The sequence below is a fragment of the Trichosurus vulpecula genome, chromosome 4, assembly GCF_011100635.1.
Source record: "Trichosurus vulpecula isolate mTriVul1 chromosome 4, mTriVul1.pri, whole genome shotgun sequence".
In the NCBI taxonomy this organism is placed as follows: Eukaryota; Metazoa; Chordata; class Mammalia; order Diprotodontia; family Phalangeridae; genus Trichosurus; species Trichosurus vulpecula.
The window spans coordinates 107,707,695-107,724,031 of NC_050576.1; the positions used below are offsets into that span (position 1 = coordinate 107,707,695).

The 16,337-nt window shown below is 44.6% G+C and overlaps 1 protein-coding gene across 1 annotated transcript in view; it reads right to left on the reverse strand.

Moving 5' to 3' along the window:
- Positions 1–13,783, reverse strand: part of SLC26A9 (solute carrier family 26 member 9) — a 28,607-nt gene extending 14,824 nt beyond the window's left edge. The window contains exons 1-10 of the mRNA XM_036756326.1: positions 13,659–13,783; positions 9,521–9,660; positions 8,963–9,073; positions 7,794–7,969; positions 6,254–6,418; positions 4,865–5,017; positions 3,753–3,835; positions 2,824–2,971; positions 602–715; positions 160–237 (exon numbers count right to left, since the gene is read on the reverse strand). Of these exons, the coding sequence (XP_036612221.1) occupies positions 160–237; positions 602–715; positions 2,824–2,971; positions 3,753–3,835; positions 4,865–5,017; positions 6,254–6,418; positions 7,794–7,969; positions 8,963–9,073; positions 9,521–9,660; positions 13,659–13,783 (1,293 nt within the window). The remainder of the gene's footprint in view (positions 1–159; positions 238–601; positions 716–2,823; positions 2,972–3,752; positions 3,836–4,864; positions 5,018–6,253; positions 6,419–7,793; positions 7,970–8,962; positions 9,074–9,520; positions 9,661–13,658) is intronic.
- Between the last annotated feature and the right edge of the window lie 2,554 nt (positions 13,784–16,337).

Sequence of the window (16,337 nt, forward strand, 5' to 3'; positions counted from 1 at the left end):
TTGTGTGCCTTTCTCTTTCTCCAAGAAATTAATCTCTTTGATTCATGCTTCAGACAGGTTTTGGGCTGGGTCATTTCTATGGTCCTTTCTATCTCTAATACTTTATGATTGTGTGATTCTTCTCTCCTTTACCTCATCCTGCCCCAATTGTGCTCTTACTTTGGGTAAGGGGTATAGATAGACCCCCAATGCCAGCATTGTGATCATCACCACCAGAGACACACACAGACTTGATACCTGTGAAGAATAAAAAAAATTCTGAAGACTGAGTGTGGGGGAAGTCAGGGTATATGTGTTGAGGGTGAGGTGAGGGTAAAGGTTTTCTCTCTAGGGGATAACTGAGTCCCATGTGAATTTGTCCCTGCCCCTCAGTGCCTCAGCCAGATGTGGTGGAGGGGGCGGCAGTGGGTAATTCCTATGGGCAGCAATGGAGAAAGTATCTAGGGACCCAACTTGTTTCCACTTTTCTAGGCTAGGGGAAGGGATCTGGGTGGGAGGTAGTATGGTGAGCTTCTTGGAGTTCAACTTGGCACCTGGTCCTTTTAGGGGTCTTCCCAATTGACTTCAGAGAGACGTACTGTCCACCATCCCCCCAGCTCACCTGGGATTTGCCCCCTGCTCCATCCACAGCCAGGGTGACTGAGAGAGCACAGCAAATGACGTGAATTTTAAAGAAAGAGCCAAAAAAATTGCTGCAGCCCAGAGCAATCATTTCCTGTGGGGAGAGAAGGAGTGCTTAGGAACTTGGGAGCCCATCTACTCTGCAGATGGGAGTCAGTCTGGGTAGAGTTAGAGCATGAGTTGGGGTAAGGAAGCATGAGAACCTAAAGGAAGAGAGACTCAATTGCCAACTCTGAGATCTGGCTACTTGATGGCAGCCCTGATCTTGATGCCGGAAAGAACATAGACAATGGACTCAGAAGACTTTGGGTTCAAAGCTTGACTCAGATATTTAATATCTCTGTGACTTTGGACAAGTCACTTAACTTTGGGCCTCATTCTCCTCACCTGTAAAATTATGGGTTTGGACTAGATGGCTCCTGAGATCCCTTTTAGCACTAGCACAATGATTTCATGATCCCAGCACCAAGAGGATAAGCTAGAGAATATGGGATGGCAAATCACAACACAGGGACACCAATAATACAGCTAATAATAACTAGCATTTATATATTGCTCTAAGGCACTTCATTTATGTTATCTAATTTTATCCTCACAACAGCCCTGCTGAATAGAAGCAATTATTATCCCCGTTTTATGGATGAGGAAACTGAGGCAGACAGAAATTAAGTGACTTGGCCAGGGTCACAATGCTAGTAAATGATTTCCTGACCCCAAGTTCAACACTCTATCTGCTGTGCCACCTACTTTCCATAAGAGTCATTAGGGACAAGATCACTAGAGGTGATTGGACCTCAGATATCTCGGGGCTTCAAGGGGGACTTTTGCCAAATGCAAAGAGCCAGAATATGAGCTGAACTAGGGCTTTTGAGGAGCTCTCTGAATACACAAACCACAGAGAACTCAAAGCTGGAAGGGACCCTAGAAATCATTTAGTTTATGGGTTCTTAACCTGAGGTATGTGGACCCCCAAGGATCTGTGGATAGATTTTAGGGGGTCTGAGAACTTGGATGGGAAAAAATTACATCTTTTTTCCATTAATTTCTAACTAAATTTCACTAACTGAAATTTAACATTTCCTTCAATTGTGAGTTTAAAGCAAAATTAATGTGAGAAGGGGTCCATAGGCTTCATCAGACTGCCCAAGGGGTCCATGACACAAAAAGGCTAAGAACCCCTGATCTAGTCCAATGCTCTCATTTTATATATGAAGAAACTGAGGCATGGAGAGGTTAAGAGATTTGTCCAACAACTCCAAAAGACTCATGATGGAAAAGTTATCCACACCCAGAGAAAGAACTACAGAGTCTGAATGCAGATTGAAGCACACTATTGGCTTGCTCTCTCTCTCTCTGTCTCTTTTGTTTTGTTTCTTCTTTTTCATGGTTCATTCCATTGGTTATACTTCTTCTATACAACATGACTAATGTAAAAATATGTTTAATATGGAGGTATATGTAGAACCAATATCAGATTGCATGCCGTCTTGGGGAGGGGGGAGGGGAGGGAGAAGGAGAAAATTTGGAACTCAAAAGCTTATGGAACTGAATGTTGTAAACTAAAAATAAATAAATTAATTAAAAAAAAAAGAAATGTGCCAGATGTAATGTGCCAGAATCAGAATCAGAACCCAGGTCCCTTGATTCTTAGCCCAGTGGTCTTTTTCTACTATATCCTGTTCCCTAGGTTCTATGCCTCAGAGGCATACCACTAGGGTCACCTTGGTTAAGTTCTATTACTTATTTGAGCATCAGTTTCCTTAGAGGCAACATGGTGTGATAGGTAGAAGGTTGGACTTGGAGTCAGAAAGACCTAGGCTCCAACCCTGCCTCAGACACTTACTGATTGTGGGCTTCAGTTTCCTAATCTGTAAAGCGAAGAGAATTGGCCTTGACCTCTAAGGCCCTTTTCAGCTTTAAGTCTCTTATCCTATGATTTGTAATATGAGAGGCTCAGTCTGGATCTCTAGGGTCCCTTTTATCACTAAGTCTTACGAATCTCAGTGTTTCTACAAACAATGATGGTGTTAAGCCTATATTTCGATTTGTAGTCCTGGCATCTACACAGTAACAGCCAGTTGCTGGGGGACCCTCATCACCAGCAGCTGCCTTTGTATAGCATCTCCAATATGTTGCCCATGCCCTCTTCTTCCTTCCCTGCTCCCAACACATGTTCCATTTCCACACCGCTCCTTGTATTACCTGGTTAGAATCCACATTATAACCATGTTTGGTTCCCAGGGTCCTACCAACGGCCAGGTTGATGACATAACCCACGATGGCCAGGGAGAAGGCTGTGCCAATCATGTCCTTCCACTGGGAGACCACGGGGGACACTGGGGTGGGGAATCTGTCATGGAGTCGGAGGGAAAGAAGAATCAGAATCCAGTGTGTACTTGTGTATGGGAGGGGAAGGAAGCAGGAGTGTGGGAATCAGGAGTGGGATAGGGTACGGTCAAATTAGAATCATAGAATTTGAGAAATTATGGGGACTTTAGAGATTATTTGGGCCAAAACCACCATTTTGGGGAAGATAATGCTAACTCCTTTACATCTGTCATCTCATTTGAGGTACATGTGGTGCCAGTATTATTGTTCTCATTTAAAGATGAGAAAGCTGGGGGATCAGAGAGTCTTCAGAGGGTTGTTCAAAGTCACACTGTCACTAAGTAGCAGAGGTGGGATGACGAGCTGGAGCCTTTGATTCTTGGCTTTTGATTCAAATGTTTCCTGTGTCCTCCTCTCTCACTTGGTCTCCCAGGACTACGGGAACGTAACTGGTGAACTTTTAATTCTGCACAGCCTTGCCTGTAGTAGGCATTCAGCATATGTGCTGAGTGATTAAAAAGGTATTATCCTGGGATAGAGGCAAAGCAGACATGTTTCCTCTGAACAGACTAGCCTTTATCTGATTTTCTGTCTACTAAAATAGTGTCAATTGTCATCTAGAGATGCAGACTGAGGGCTGAGCTGAGCTGGGCTAGGTTCGGGGTTTGAATGTCCTAAAGAGGATCCCACTGGAATTGACTCATGGATCCAGCACCGTCCCATGGTGCAGAACCAAGGTTCTACATTGGGCCTGGGCCTGGGCCTGGGAGGGAGAGTCAAAATCCCAGCCAGCTTCCACTCACCCCTGTTGGATCTCTCCCACAATCTGCATGTGGTACTTCTTGGGCATCTTACAACCCCCAGAGATAGCCGTTGCCACCACCACCTATTGAGGAAGGGAAAGATGGGACCAGAGTCAAGGCTAGCACATTGGGTCTCTACCAGCTTTCCCTCTCTCATAAAAGGAACTCAGGCCCTTACATTCCCAACTGCCTGACAGAGACTCCCCTGGGAGGGCTAGACATGGACCAAGATTGACTTTCATTGACTGATTTCCTTTCTCACTTACTGCAGGGGAGACAGCTTTAATGTCCTTATACTAGGAGATCTTAAGATGACAGCTTATATTGTACATGTATCATATACAACCTATATCAGATTGCATGCTGTCTTGTGGATAGGGGAAGCAGAGAGAGTGGGAAAAAATTTAGAACTCAAAATCTTATAGATGTGAATGTTGAAAACTAAAAACAAATAAAGTTAAAAAAAGAATAATTCCAAAAAAAATGATAGGTCATAGAATTAGATTCAGAAGGAACCTTAAAGATCATCTAAATAGAAAAGGGGCCCAGTAAACCGTACATGAGGATCCTTGTGGGCCATAAGTTGATTCAGTTTTAAAATGTAATATTATCTGTTTTGTTGTATTTTTATTTATTTTGTTAAACATTTCCCAGTTATGTTTTAATCTGGGTCAGGCACACTCAGGAGGGTGGTGGGCCATATTTTGCCTTTGGGCCACATATCTGATATTGCTGATCTAGCTAAACCCCCTTATTTTATAGTTGAAGCCCAGAAAAGGGAAGGCATTTCCCCAGGACAACAGGATAATGTAAGTGAGAAGGCCAGGGTTTGAATTCAGGCACCTTCAGTCTGAACCTAATGCTCTCACCTCATGGGGGTCTCTTAGGATCACACAATTTAAAGCTGTAAGAGATCTTAGAGCTAATTTAGTCTAATTCTCTCATTTTACACATAAGGAAGCTGAGGCCCAGAGGGGTAGAATGGCTTTTCCCAGGTCCCATAGGAAATAGCGGATCCAGGCCTTTGCTCACAAGTCACCTTGCCCTTTTGCACCCTTGGTGATTAGTCCAGTCTCCCAACCCCAAACCCAATTTCCGATGGAAGTCCTCACCACAATCAGCTCTGTGGGGATGGGGAAACGGATCTTGTGCATGTACCGGACATTGAGCTCTTTCACCAGTACCAGGAAGACAGCACTGATCAGGGCAAAGACAAGTGAAGCAATGTTTGTATGGGGCAGGTTTTTGCAGATGTCGATGAAGGTCTAGAGGGAGAGCAGGGATATCAGAGTTGAACAATCTCAGGCTCCCTCCCTCTTCCTTCTATATGTCCACTTCTGGGCACCCAGGCTAGGGTCTTGGGGTCACCACAATGTTGAGAGAGGCCCAAGTGAAACAAAATTTGTCCTCTCATACCCACCTCCCTCCTTAACCCAGATTGGAGAGACTATCTGGAATAGGAGATCAATTTTCTTTCTCTGTCCCTGAGTGGAACAAGAGGAAACAGATTTTAAGTTACAGCTAGAGGAAACAAGATTAGCTTTAAGGAAGAACTTCTTTGACAGGCACAGAAATGAGGAAACAAGGAAGGCACCAAGAATTAGAATTATACAGGGTGTTCCTGAAGTCTGGACACATAGGTAAAAATGCATATTTTCAAGAAATGAAATGAATGAAAATTTCAACAACATTTTACTTAATTGGAATATTAACAAATAACATCTTCAATATGATTTCCATCATTTGTGATGCAAAGGTTGATGTGCTTTGCAAGATTCATGTGAACTCAGTGCAATAACTCCACATTGCCGTCAATCTTAGCACATTCACTCTTTATGCATTCAATCAAGTGTGTTGCATCTGTGATTTTCATTGAGTACACCTTCTCCTTTTAGCACACCCCAGAAAAAGAAGTCAAGGGGGCTAAGGTCTGTTAATATTCCAAATATTATGCTTATGTGTCCAGACTTTAGGGACCCCCTGTAGATATGGAAGGGATCTTAGATGTCTTCCAGCACAGCTTCCCACTGAGCATAAGACCCTTCTAGCACAAGAATTCTTGAAAAGTGATCAACCAGCCTTGGTTCAGACCAGGGTGAGGAACCTGCATCTTCGAGGTCACATGTGGCCCTCTAGGTCCTTAAGTGCAGTCCTTTGACCAAATCCAAACTTCACAGAATAAATCCTCTTAATAAAAGGATTTGTTCCGTAAAACTTGGACTCAGTCAAAAAGGCTGCACCTGAGGACCTAGAAGGCCACATGTGGCCTCGAGGCAGCAGGTTCTCCACCCCTGGTGCATATGCTTTTAGGGATAAGGATTGTTGAATCCTGTAATCCTAGCTTCTAGCAAAGTGCCTTGTGTATTGTGGGCATTTAATGAATGCTTATTGAATGAATGCATGAAGGGAACTCATCACTTTTTAAAAAGAATGAATCTGAAAGATCAGGAAAGATTCTCAGGTATGTCCCCCAGCCCTCTGGGTTATGTGTCCAGACTCACCAAGACAATGGCCCCAGGGCCAGCATAGGATGGGATGGTCAGCCCGAAGACGTACTTGAGCACGGAGATCAGGATCTGCAGCCCAGCAGCAGTCATGAAGCCTCTGATGAAGGACTCAGACAGGTAGATGGCCACAAAGCCAAACTGCACAAAGCCTAGGCCCATCTGGGATGGGGCAAAGGGGAAAGGGAAAGAAAGGCAGATGCCTGCTTGGGTCTGTGCCTAGACCAGCAGCTCCCTGTCACAGCCCCACTGCCAAGGACAACAGTAGCTCACCCAGAATGTCACAGATACATCCTTGAGTGGTTAGTGATCTTTTAATGCACATATCTAATCTCCCCAACTAGACTGTAAGCACCTTGAGGGCAGAGATTGTCTTGGATATCTTATGGTTTCTAGCACAGTGCCTTGTACAGAATAGACATGGAACCGGGATGAGGCATTTTGTACATCCTAAGTAAGATTTGAAGATTTCACCTGCCCTCCCCCACCCCATCCCCACCCCCATCCTATGAGTCATTGTCTATAAGAAGCTTTGGGCCTTCCCTGTAATCCTTATACTGGGACCCAGTAGAGTTTAGTTGAATGTACGTTTGATTTGGATTTAGAAAACTTGGTTTTGAATGTCAGCTCTGCTATCACCTGTATAACCTTTGGGCCAGTCACTCTTCCTCTTGAGCCTTGGTTTTCTTATCTGATATATGGGAGAGGCCATCTAGGTAATGTCCAAAGTTACTTTCAACTCTAAAATCTATGAACCTCTAAGGTTTCTAGTTCTAAAATCCTATGATCCTAGATTGTCACTTATCACACATAGGCACTTATATATTTATGAGAAGTGGAACTTTCTATAATAAAAATATGCATTTAGAAAAAAAGGTATATAAAAAAAGTGTTCCTTGAGGCTTTCTGGCTCAGGTACACCCTCAATACTGATGGTATAGATGATAGGAATTGGGAGGGGATTGGGAGTAGAGGAGGGACTTTTCCTAGCAGCCTCTAAGTGTCTAAAGAATTAGAAAGGATTTCTGTAAGACTTTAATATCTTGGCAGAGGGGGTAATCAGACACTGGGTTAAGTGACAGGTTGAGATTTGGTGACCTTTTCCAGAGGTGTCTGGACAACCCCTTGTGACGAATGTTGGAGGAGAATCATGCTATGGATAGCAGGTTGGGCTAGGTAACTTCTAAGGTTCTTGGAACTGGAATTCTCAACCTCCAATCTCATTTAGCAGGATATGAATAAGATGATTTCTCAAGGTACCTTCCAGCCCCATGGGAAAAGGCAAATTGCTAAATCTGCCTTTTTATGCCACCCCCCACCCCCGCCACTCACCCATCTATAATTGGGTTTGCTGCAGAAGGAGGGTAGAAATAGTCTATAGAGAGCTTAAAGATTTTTGGATTTAAGAGGCAACTTGTTCTGCCTCCCCTGAGGTGCTGAACACCCTGGATATTTGTCAGCAGTCTCCTTGGGTCCTCACTTCCTAGACCCAGGAGCAGCAAGGTCTTACTGAGGCACTTCTGCCCTGCCTGCTCACCTGAATGATGGCTGTTAGACAAGCCAATGTTGCTGACACATGCAGTCTCTCCTCTTCCATGGCTGCTATGTCCACATGGCTTGTGTTGGTTACATTGTTAAAGACTTGGAATTTTGACTCCGGAGCCAGCTGCAGACAGACGTTACCCACCAGGATGCTGATAACAGCAAAGGTACCTGTGGAGCCCCACCCAGCCCAGCAAAAGACAGAGGTTTGGACCAATACCCACTATAACCACCAGTGGCCCCAGGATAGCTCCCCAACCCTCAGGGGGCTAATGGAACAGTTGAATAATTCTACTGGGAAAGGTAGTCCTGGATAGAGCTTCAGATCCCAATGATTCCACATTCTTCTCTCCCTCTACCTCACCAGGCTTCAGTTTCCTTTCCAGTTAATAAAGAAAATTCCTTCACATTTGTAAAACCCTTCATGCTTTGCCAAGTACTTCCACATATACTATATCATGTTAGCCTTGGAACAACCTCATGAAGTTGGCCATGCCATTCATTATATTCTTCGTTTTATAGAAAATGAGAATCAGACAGAAAGGCTAAGTGAGAAGCCTTTAGGGTCATGCAATAAATGAGTCAGATTGATTGAACTCAAACCTGGCAGGACTGGAAGGGACTTCAGAGATCATTTAGTTTTACCCCAATCAAAACATGGGCATCAACCTGAAGACTTCCTCACCCCCATCCCTACTCGAGTGAGGGAGAACTCATTCCCCATTAACTCATCACTCATCAGTGAGGAAAATAGCCAATTTCATTTCCAGATTTCTCTCACTGCCGTGAATTCTCCCCTATATCTCTCTCCCGGTAACGTCTACCTGTTGTTCCCAGTTCTGCCCTCTCAGGCCAAGCAGAAGATACAGAATTCCCCTCATGGGATCATGGGAGTATAGAGAGCTAGAGTTAGAAGGAACTTCAGAAGTCATTTCATTCCCCATGAGAGCCCTTAAGCTAATTCCAGATCATAACAATATCTTTTCCAGGCTCAGCTATCCCAGTTCTTTGGACCAGTCCTCAAACAACAGTTTCCAATCTTTTCACCAACCTAGTGAGTTTCCCTCTTTTGGATGACATGGGACATACCACCATATTTTAGATCCTTGTACTCACCAACAAGGAGGGTGGGGAGGGGGAATAGTGGGTCAGGAGGCCTTTTACCTGGCACCATCTGATGCACGCCTCCCAAGAAGAAGTAGGTCAGGAGGGGGAAGAAGGATGAGTAGAGGCCATTGACTGCAGGAAGGTTGGCCAACAGTGCAAAAGCCATGCCTGAAGGAAGTTATGCGATCATAAGTTTAAAGCTGGAAAGGACCTCAGGAATTGTCTTATCCAGTCTCCTCACTTTACAATTGAGGATCATGAGGCCAGAGAAGGGAACAAAGTCACACAAGAAGTCAGTGGAAAATCCAGGATTTGAAGTCTGGGGCTCTGGCTCTAAGGCTAGACTTAGACCTGTTGCACTATGATGATTTTTGACAATGAAGAACAGTCTCGTTACTTCAAAAGGATTACTGATTCCAGCCAGGGAACATACAGTATAGGAAGTAACAACTGTTTACCTCAACTCTGAGGGGAATCCAAACCAATGCTCCCCAGTTTGGGCCCCTGAAGTCTAAGGAAGGAACACCTTAAGGTTCAGGATCATGAAAGGCTTTTAAAATTTTTTTTTAGACAGGGAATGTGGCATATCATATCTAGCATGAGGGAGTCTCTCACCTTGTGGGACCTGGATGCACCCCCCACTCAATCCCCCAAGCAGATCAGGCACGATATAGTTCTTGATCTTGTATTTGGGGAGCCAGGAGAGGATAGGGAGAAGCCCAAATACCACAGTTTTGACCCTGGCAGAGGAACATCTGAAAGGAAAGAGAAGAGTATGTCATAGGAAGGACCAGTAGGGAATAGCGTTCCCCTTGTCCATCAGGAACATCTTCAAGGATTGGACATGCTGGGCGGGGAAGTCTAGCACACTACTGTCCCTGCTCATCCATAGGCACTGAGTCTGTAAATAATTGATTCATGGTGAACAGAAGGGAAATTCTTAAACCTATACCAACATTTCTGCAGTATTTGGGTTTAAAACTTTGAGTTTTGTTGTAGCCTGACACATAGTCCTCTTTTTCTCCTGGCACATATTTCTGGGCAGGATTGTATTTGAACCAACCTAAAACTAGAGTCGCCTGATCATTCTTTAGATATCAACACTGGAGGAGACTCCACTGCCTCCCCAGTGTTGTGCCCTTGCTGACTTATACAACCTTATAAGTTGTGAAAACTTGTGTGCGTACACACACACACACACACACACACACACACACACACACGCACGCACGCACCCCTGGGTCCTTTCCCTAGTTAATACACTAAATTACATTGGGGGGGTGGGTGGGTGGGGAACTTTTCATTGATTAGCACAGGGTAGGGAGAGTTGATCCCTTCCCTGTTTGTCCAAAGTCTTGAGAACTTTTCACAGGAACTTCCCTGGCTGGGGAACAAGGATTTGAGAATGGAGGCGGACAGAAGGTGGATTGATGGGTGGGGGTGGAGGTATGTGTATTTGGGGGGTTACAATTTGCTTTCAAAGTTCAAGTTCAATGCAATCACGTACTTGGGGATGGAATCAAGGCCCGTTCCGGTGACTCATCCACCTGCTTTGATTAGGCCTTCTTTCTTTACCATCACTGACTCTGACTCTTTGGTCTTGCTTAACAATAGTTTCCCTGATATTAGGTCCCCTGGATGTCACCCAAAACCTAAACCAACACAGCAAATGTTTTGTATCTTGCTAAATCTGGGAAGTCTCTTAAAGCCCCAGAAACTAGGAGAAATTGGTTTTTATAACTTGACTCTCCCATGTAGTAATCAATCAGTCAGTTGACAGGCATTGATTCATAAGAGCTTAGAATTGAGGCCCTAGAGATCATCTAATCCCAACCCCTCATTTTACAGATGAAGAAATCGAGGCCCAGAGAGTTTAAGGGACTTTCTCAGGGTTTCATACAGTTAACAAGCACATATTAGACGTGGGATTTGAATCCAAGTTTTCCTGACTCTAAGTCTGGGACTCTATCCAGTACACAATAATATATCTCTATTAAGTGGTTATTATGTGCCAAGCTGTGTGCTAGGTGCTAGGGATACAAAGGGACACAATAAAGCTTAAACCTATACCAACATTTTTTGCAGTATTTGGGTTTAAAATGTTGAGTTTTGTTGTAGGCTGACACATAGTCCTCTTTTTCTCCTTGCACATATTTCTAGGCAGGATTGTATTTGAAACAACCTAAAACTAGATTAGCCTGATCATTCCTTAGATATTAAAGCTCCCTCTCTGGAGGGAGAGAGTAGGTACATTTTTTAGTTTATACAGAATAAATACAAGGTAGTTTAGGGATGGAAGGAATGGTAGCAGAAAATTAGAGGGAGTAGGAAAAACTTCACATCACAGTGTACTTCTGAAGTAATTAAGGGATTCTCTGAGCCAGAGAGGAGGAAAGAATGCATTGTAAGGCTTCAGGATAGCCAATGAAAAGCCAGGGAGACATGAGAAAGAAGGCCAGTTTGGTTGGACCATACATCATAGTAAGGAGATTATTAAATAATGAAGCTAGAAAGGTAGGTTGGGGCCAGGTTTGGAAGGCCTCTAAAAGCCAATTAGATGAGCTTAAATTTTAAATAGGGAGCCACTGGAGTTTATTGAATAAAGGAGTGATATGGTCAGACTCGTGCTTAAGGAAAATCATTTTGGTAGCTGTGAGGAAAATGGATTAGAATGGAGACACAAACTAAAGAGAACAATAATCCGGACAAGAGGTAATGAGGGACTGAACTAAGATGGTGGTGATGTGATTAATGAGGAGAAGATAAACACAAGGCATATTATGTGGGGTAGAAATGGTGGAGGGAGGGAGAGTTAAAAAGTTAAAGACAATGCCAAAGTTGTAAACCTTGGAGACTGGAAAGATGATAGTGCCCTTGACAGAAGTAGGGAAGCGTGGAAGACCAATGGTATCTTTGGTTAACAGAAAAGTCCTTCCTGGACCTCCTGCCTCTCTTGGAGCAGATAGGCCCATTGACTTCTACCTACTGTGAGAAGACAAAGAAATGGGTCAATTAATGCAGAACAAACTTTGAAGCTTCTCTGGAAACTCAGCCCAGCTATGGTGTCAATAGGCTTGTGCCAGCTGTCAGAAGGTACTATTTTTATGACTTCTCCTGGGAAGAACTAAAGCCAGCGGTATGCTGGTAGATGTTTAATAACCGGCTCTCCAAAAAAAAAAATGGACACATTTTAAAGTTGAATCTGCATTACTGACGTTTTCTCCGTCACTTTCTTAAGCCTAGATAATTAACAAACCAATAAATCAAGCCCTCATTTGTTGTGTTTGCTGATTTCTGAGGTATAAATATTCATGCTGAAATTTTAACAAGCAAGTGAACATATGCTAAAGCTATAGGTCAGGGCTGGTAAATGGCTAGTCTTATTTGCAAGTCTGCAGGCAAATCTCTCTGAATGCTGAAAAGAGCTAGAAACTGATATTAAATATTGAAGGTAGAAATTTACTAGATCCTTCTGAGGATTGACAGAGTGAGGAAAGAGGGTAGTGGTTAGAGCAGAGGTAGAAGGAGTGCTCTCTAAAGTCCATTCACTGCATCCATATGGGAAAGGGTGAGGAGTGGGAATGGATTCATCAGCCCTCTTTTCTTTATTCCCCCACCTTTCTTCCCATCTCTCAGGACAATAGCCTTCCCTTTGTTCCTTCTGCCCAGGACCAGAACAGAACCGGGTATAGGATTTCCTATATTCTTTGGATACATTAGCTGGCAGTCCTCATCAGGCTGAAGGAACTCAGAACAAGGAGCCAATCACAGCACTGATGTCAAAGCCTAGAACCACACTGTCTGAGCCTCCCTTGAAGAGCAGGGTTGGGCCAGGGATTTTAGGCAAAGATTCAAGTGGATGATCCTCCCAGCCTGAACCAGTTCCACCTGCATCACAGCCCCAGTCATTGCCAGTGACCTCAATCCAAGAAACTGAATCAGCTGTTTTCTATGGGGGGGGGAGTAGAGAGAGCCAACCCATGACATGTATTGAGGACTGTCCACCATCTGGGTGGGGAGAGAACAGGGACTTGAGTTCCTAGCACTTTAGAATACTTCCAAGATGAGACTCCTGGGGCTGATTATATAAGGCTATTTCTTCCAGTTCTTTGCCTCTAGCAACCACTTCTGCTTATTGACAGCCACAGGTTAGGGAAAGGAAGGATGGGGATGGGGCAGTGAGGAGAAAAAAGTGGATGGGGAGCAGTATGATCCTTTCTGTCACCTTTTTACCCAACCCTCCTGGGCATTGCTTGATATCTGTTTTTTTGGGGAGGAGAGCATATGTAGGGGAGCTCAGAGGGTGAAGGCTTCCCTGGGTTAGAGGAAGTTGTAGGATTGAGGTGAGATCCCCCATTACTGCTTCTGCAAACCCCAAGTCAAGACATGCCTGATAGCATTCCCCAAGGGAATAGTTGAGAAGAGCCTAGGAAAGCTAAGGTGGAATGAGAACTCCATAAAGCGAGTTTGGAGATACTGAATCCCAAGGCAGCAGAGTGTCCCAACTCTTCGTGTTCTTCCTCCAGGCAGCTCTCTGGAATTTTGACCCAATAACTAGTGAGGGGATGACCCTTCACATGGTTTCTGGATCCTGAATCAAGGTTGAGACCCTCACCTGCCCAGACCTTTTTGTCTTTGCCCCCTCTTTGCTCCCATTCCTAAGAATGTTGGCCAGCGGGCTATGGATTTCTGATGGCAAGACGGCTGGCACGAGATGATTAGAGAAACACAGGTTCAGAGCCTGGCATCTTACCTGAAAGTATCACGAAGCTTTTTGCCCACTGGGTAAGTTCTGTCCTTCTTCTCAAATTCCTCATCGAAAAGGGGGAGGGAGTACGCAGCTCGGTCTATCACGTATCGGGGCCTGGGCTGGTTCATGTCTGGGACCTCTATAAGCCCTGGTGGAGACAGAGGAAGAGATGATGAGCAGGCATCTCCCCTCAGTGCCAGCTGTGGCCGTCTCTCCTCTTGCTTTTTAGCTGCAGATTTGTCTTCTGGTTTTCCCCCACCCCCTGAACCTGGGACTACCTCCCATTCAGGAAGGTGCCTCCCTCTTCTCTTTCGAGCCCTTCCATAGGACTCATTTCTTTGGCTTGGCCTTCCCTCCCAGTGACTGATGAAGGAAACACGGAGCCTAGTAGATATCTGGCACTCCACGGTTGTGAAATCATAGCCTTCAGTAAGGATAAGGGAAGAAGGGTAGGAGCCAGGACAGAAGTGAGTTCAAGTTCCTCAATCTCTGATTTCCAATTCACCCCGCCTCCCTACCAACTCCCAAGTTACTACCTCTCTCTGAATCTTGTTTCCTTTCTCATCTATGAGAGAAGGATCATACTTGGTCACTAAGTGGAGAAGAAATTGTGCAAATAAACTGCCTGGAGGCAGTTTCTAATATGCCTTCCTATGTGACCTCAGGAGGACCCTACCAGACTGAGGTGTCAGAGCGAGGTGTCAGAACTAGGCATCTAGGACTCTACCAACAGGTTTTCCTGGGACAATAGCTTGTTTGGGGAAATCTGGATGGGCATGCCACCAGTTCTCACTCCTACAGCTTCCCGAGCCTAACCCTTTCCCCTCCCTTCTGTACCACCTCTCTGTTACCTTGGCCTTTTGACACTCCATGGGTACATGCTAGAGGAGGTGCCTTTTGGGGGAGCTTCCCCTCCTTAGTTCCTGACCAGGGAACTGACCAGATGGCTATGCGGCTGGTGGTGGGGGTGTTGGAGACTTGAACAGGAGATGAGCAAGATGGGGGGGGAGTGGGGGGAAAGGGGTAAGGGCAGGGTGTGGGTTAATGCTATGAGGAAGCCATGAGGAGATAAGTTGGGTGTTGGGGAGGGGGGGTGAGGAGGTTGGAAGTAGGAGTGGCTGGTTTGGAAAATCATTTGATTTGGGCCTGAAACCGAGTAGCTACATAGAAGGAGGGAGTTGCCTCTCCCTCCTTGGCTAAGAGCCAGTTGTCCATTTACCCATGGTGAATATTGAAGTAACGCCAGGTGAGACTGGTTTTTTGTTTTTGTTTTGTTTTGTTTTGTTTTTTTTTCTTGTTCATGACCAGTTCTCAGTTCGGAGGTGGTGATGATTGTCAAATGTGGATAAGTTGGTTGGGGTTGCATGGTTAGCACTGAACTGTAAGTCCAAAAAACCTGGACTCTAGCCTTAGCTGTAGTGCCAGCTCATTATGTAACTCCAGCCAAGGCATTTTACTTTTCTGGGACTCAGTTTCCTTGTATTTATGGTGAGGTGATCGAATTAGATCAATGTTTTCTAGTTGCTGATCTATATCATATTTTTTTACCCACTCTTCAAATTTATTACTGCCAAACATCTCCACTTTTAACAACCTTGGGACTTCAGAAAAAAAAGTAGACCCATCTCCTTGCCCCTACCTCCCTTCGTTTTTTCAACTACTGATTGAAGCTTCGGATGGTGAAAGAAAGTACCAGTTGATGATGGAGAATTAATTACTTTGCCAGGCCATGGTATTTTGGGTTGTGAAACCCAAAGGTTTCTAAGGTCCTTTTCAGGTCTAATTTTCTCTGATGCCAAGGATGGCTGCTGATTGCAAAGCACATAATCTCCAGACCCCAAAGCCACATGTTTCTTCTTTCATCCCTGGCATCCACACTGTGGATCACAGAAGTCCAAGCTGGAAAGGGCCTTAAAGGTCGGCTGCTCCAACCCCACTATTTTGTGGATGAGGAAATGGATCCTAGAGAAGGGAAATCACTGGCCCAAGGGCACACAGGTAGTAAATACCAGAGTTTGAACCTGGACTCCAAGTCCAGTGGTCTTTAATTTGTACCATACTCCCTCACCACCAGGGATCTGGTAATCAGAGTGGTCTCCACAGATTGGGTAAAAGAATTCATACCAAAGTTTTTGGGGGGCAAGGGGAAGCAAGAGGGTGATAACCCAGACCATACCATTAATAATAATAGCTAGCCATCATAGAGAGCAGCAAGGTGGTACAGTGGACAGAGTGTCAGGCCTGGAGTCAGGAAGACCTGAGTTAAAATCTGGCCTCAGATACTAGCTATGTGACCCTGGGCAAGTCATTTAACTTTGTTTGCCTCAGTTTCCACATCTGTAAAATGATCTGGAAAAGAAAAAGGCAAGCCACTTCGGTATCTCTTCCAAGAAGACCCCAAATGGGGTCACAAAGAGTCAGACACAACTGAAACAACAGAACCTCAATGACATACCTTCATAGAGCACTTTAGGGTTTGCAAAGTACTTTACAAATATCTCATTTTATCCTCACAAAAACCCTGGGAGGTAGGTTCTGTTGTTATTTCCATTTTACAGATGAGGAAACCAAGGCTGGCAGAGGTCCAAAAGCTAATAAATATATGAGGTGGGATTAAGGCTAAGGTCTTCCTGATCCAAAGTCCAGCACTCTATCCACTAAACCACCCAAGATCATAGATTT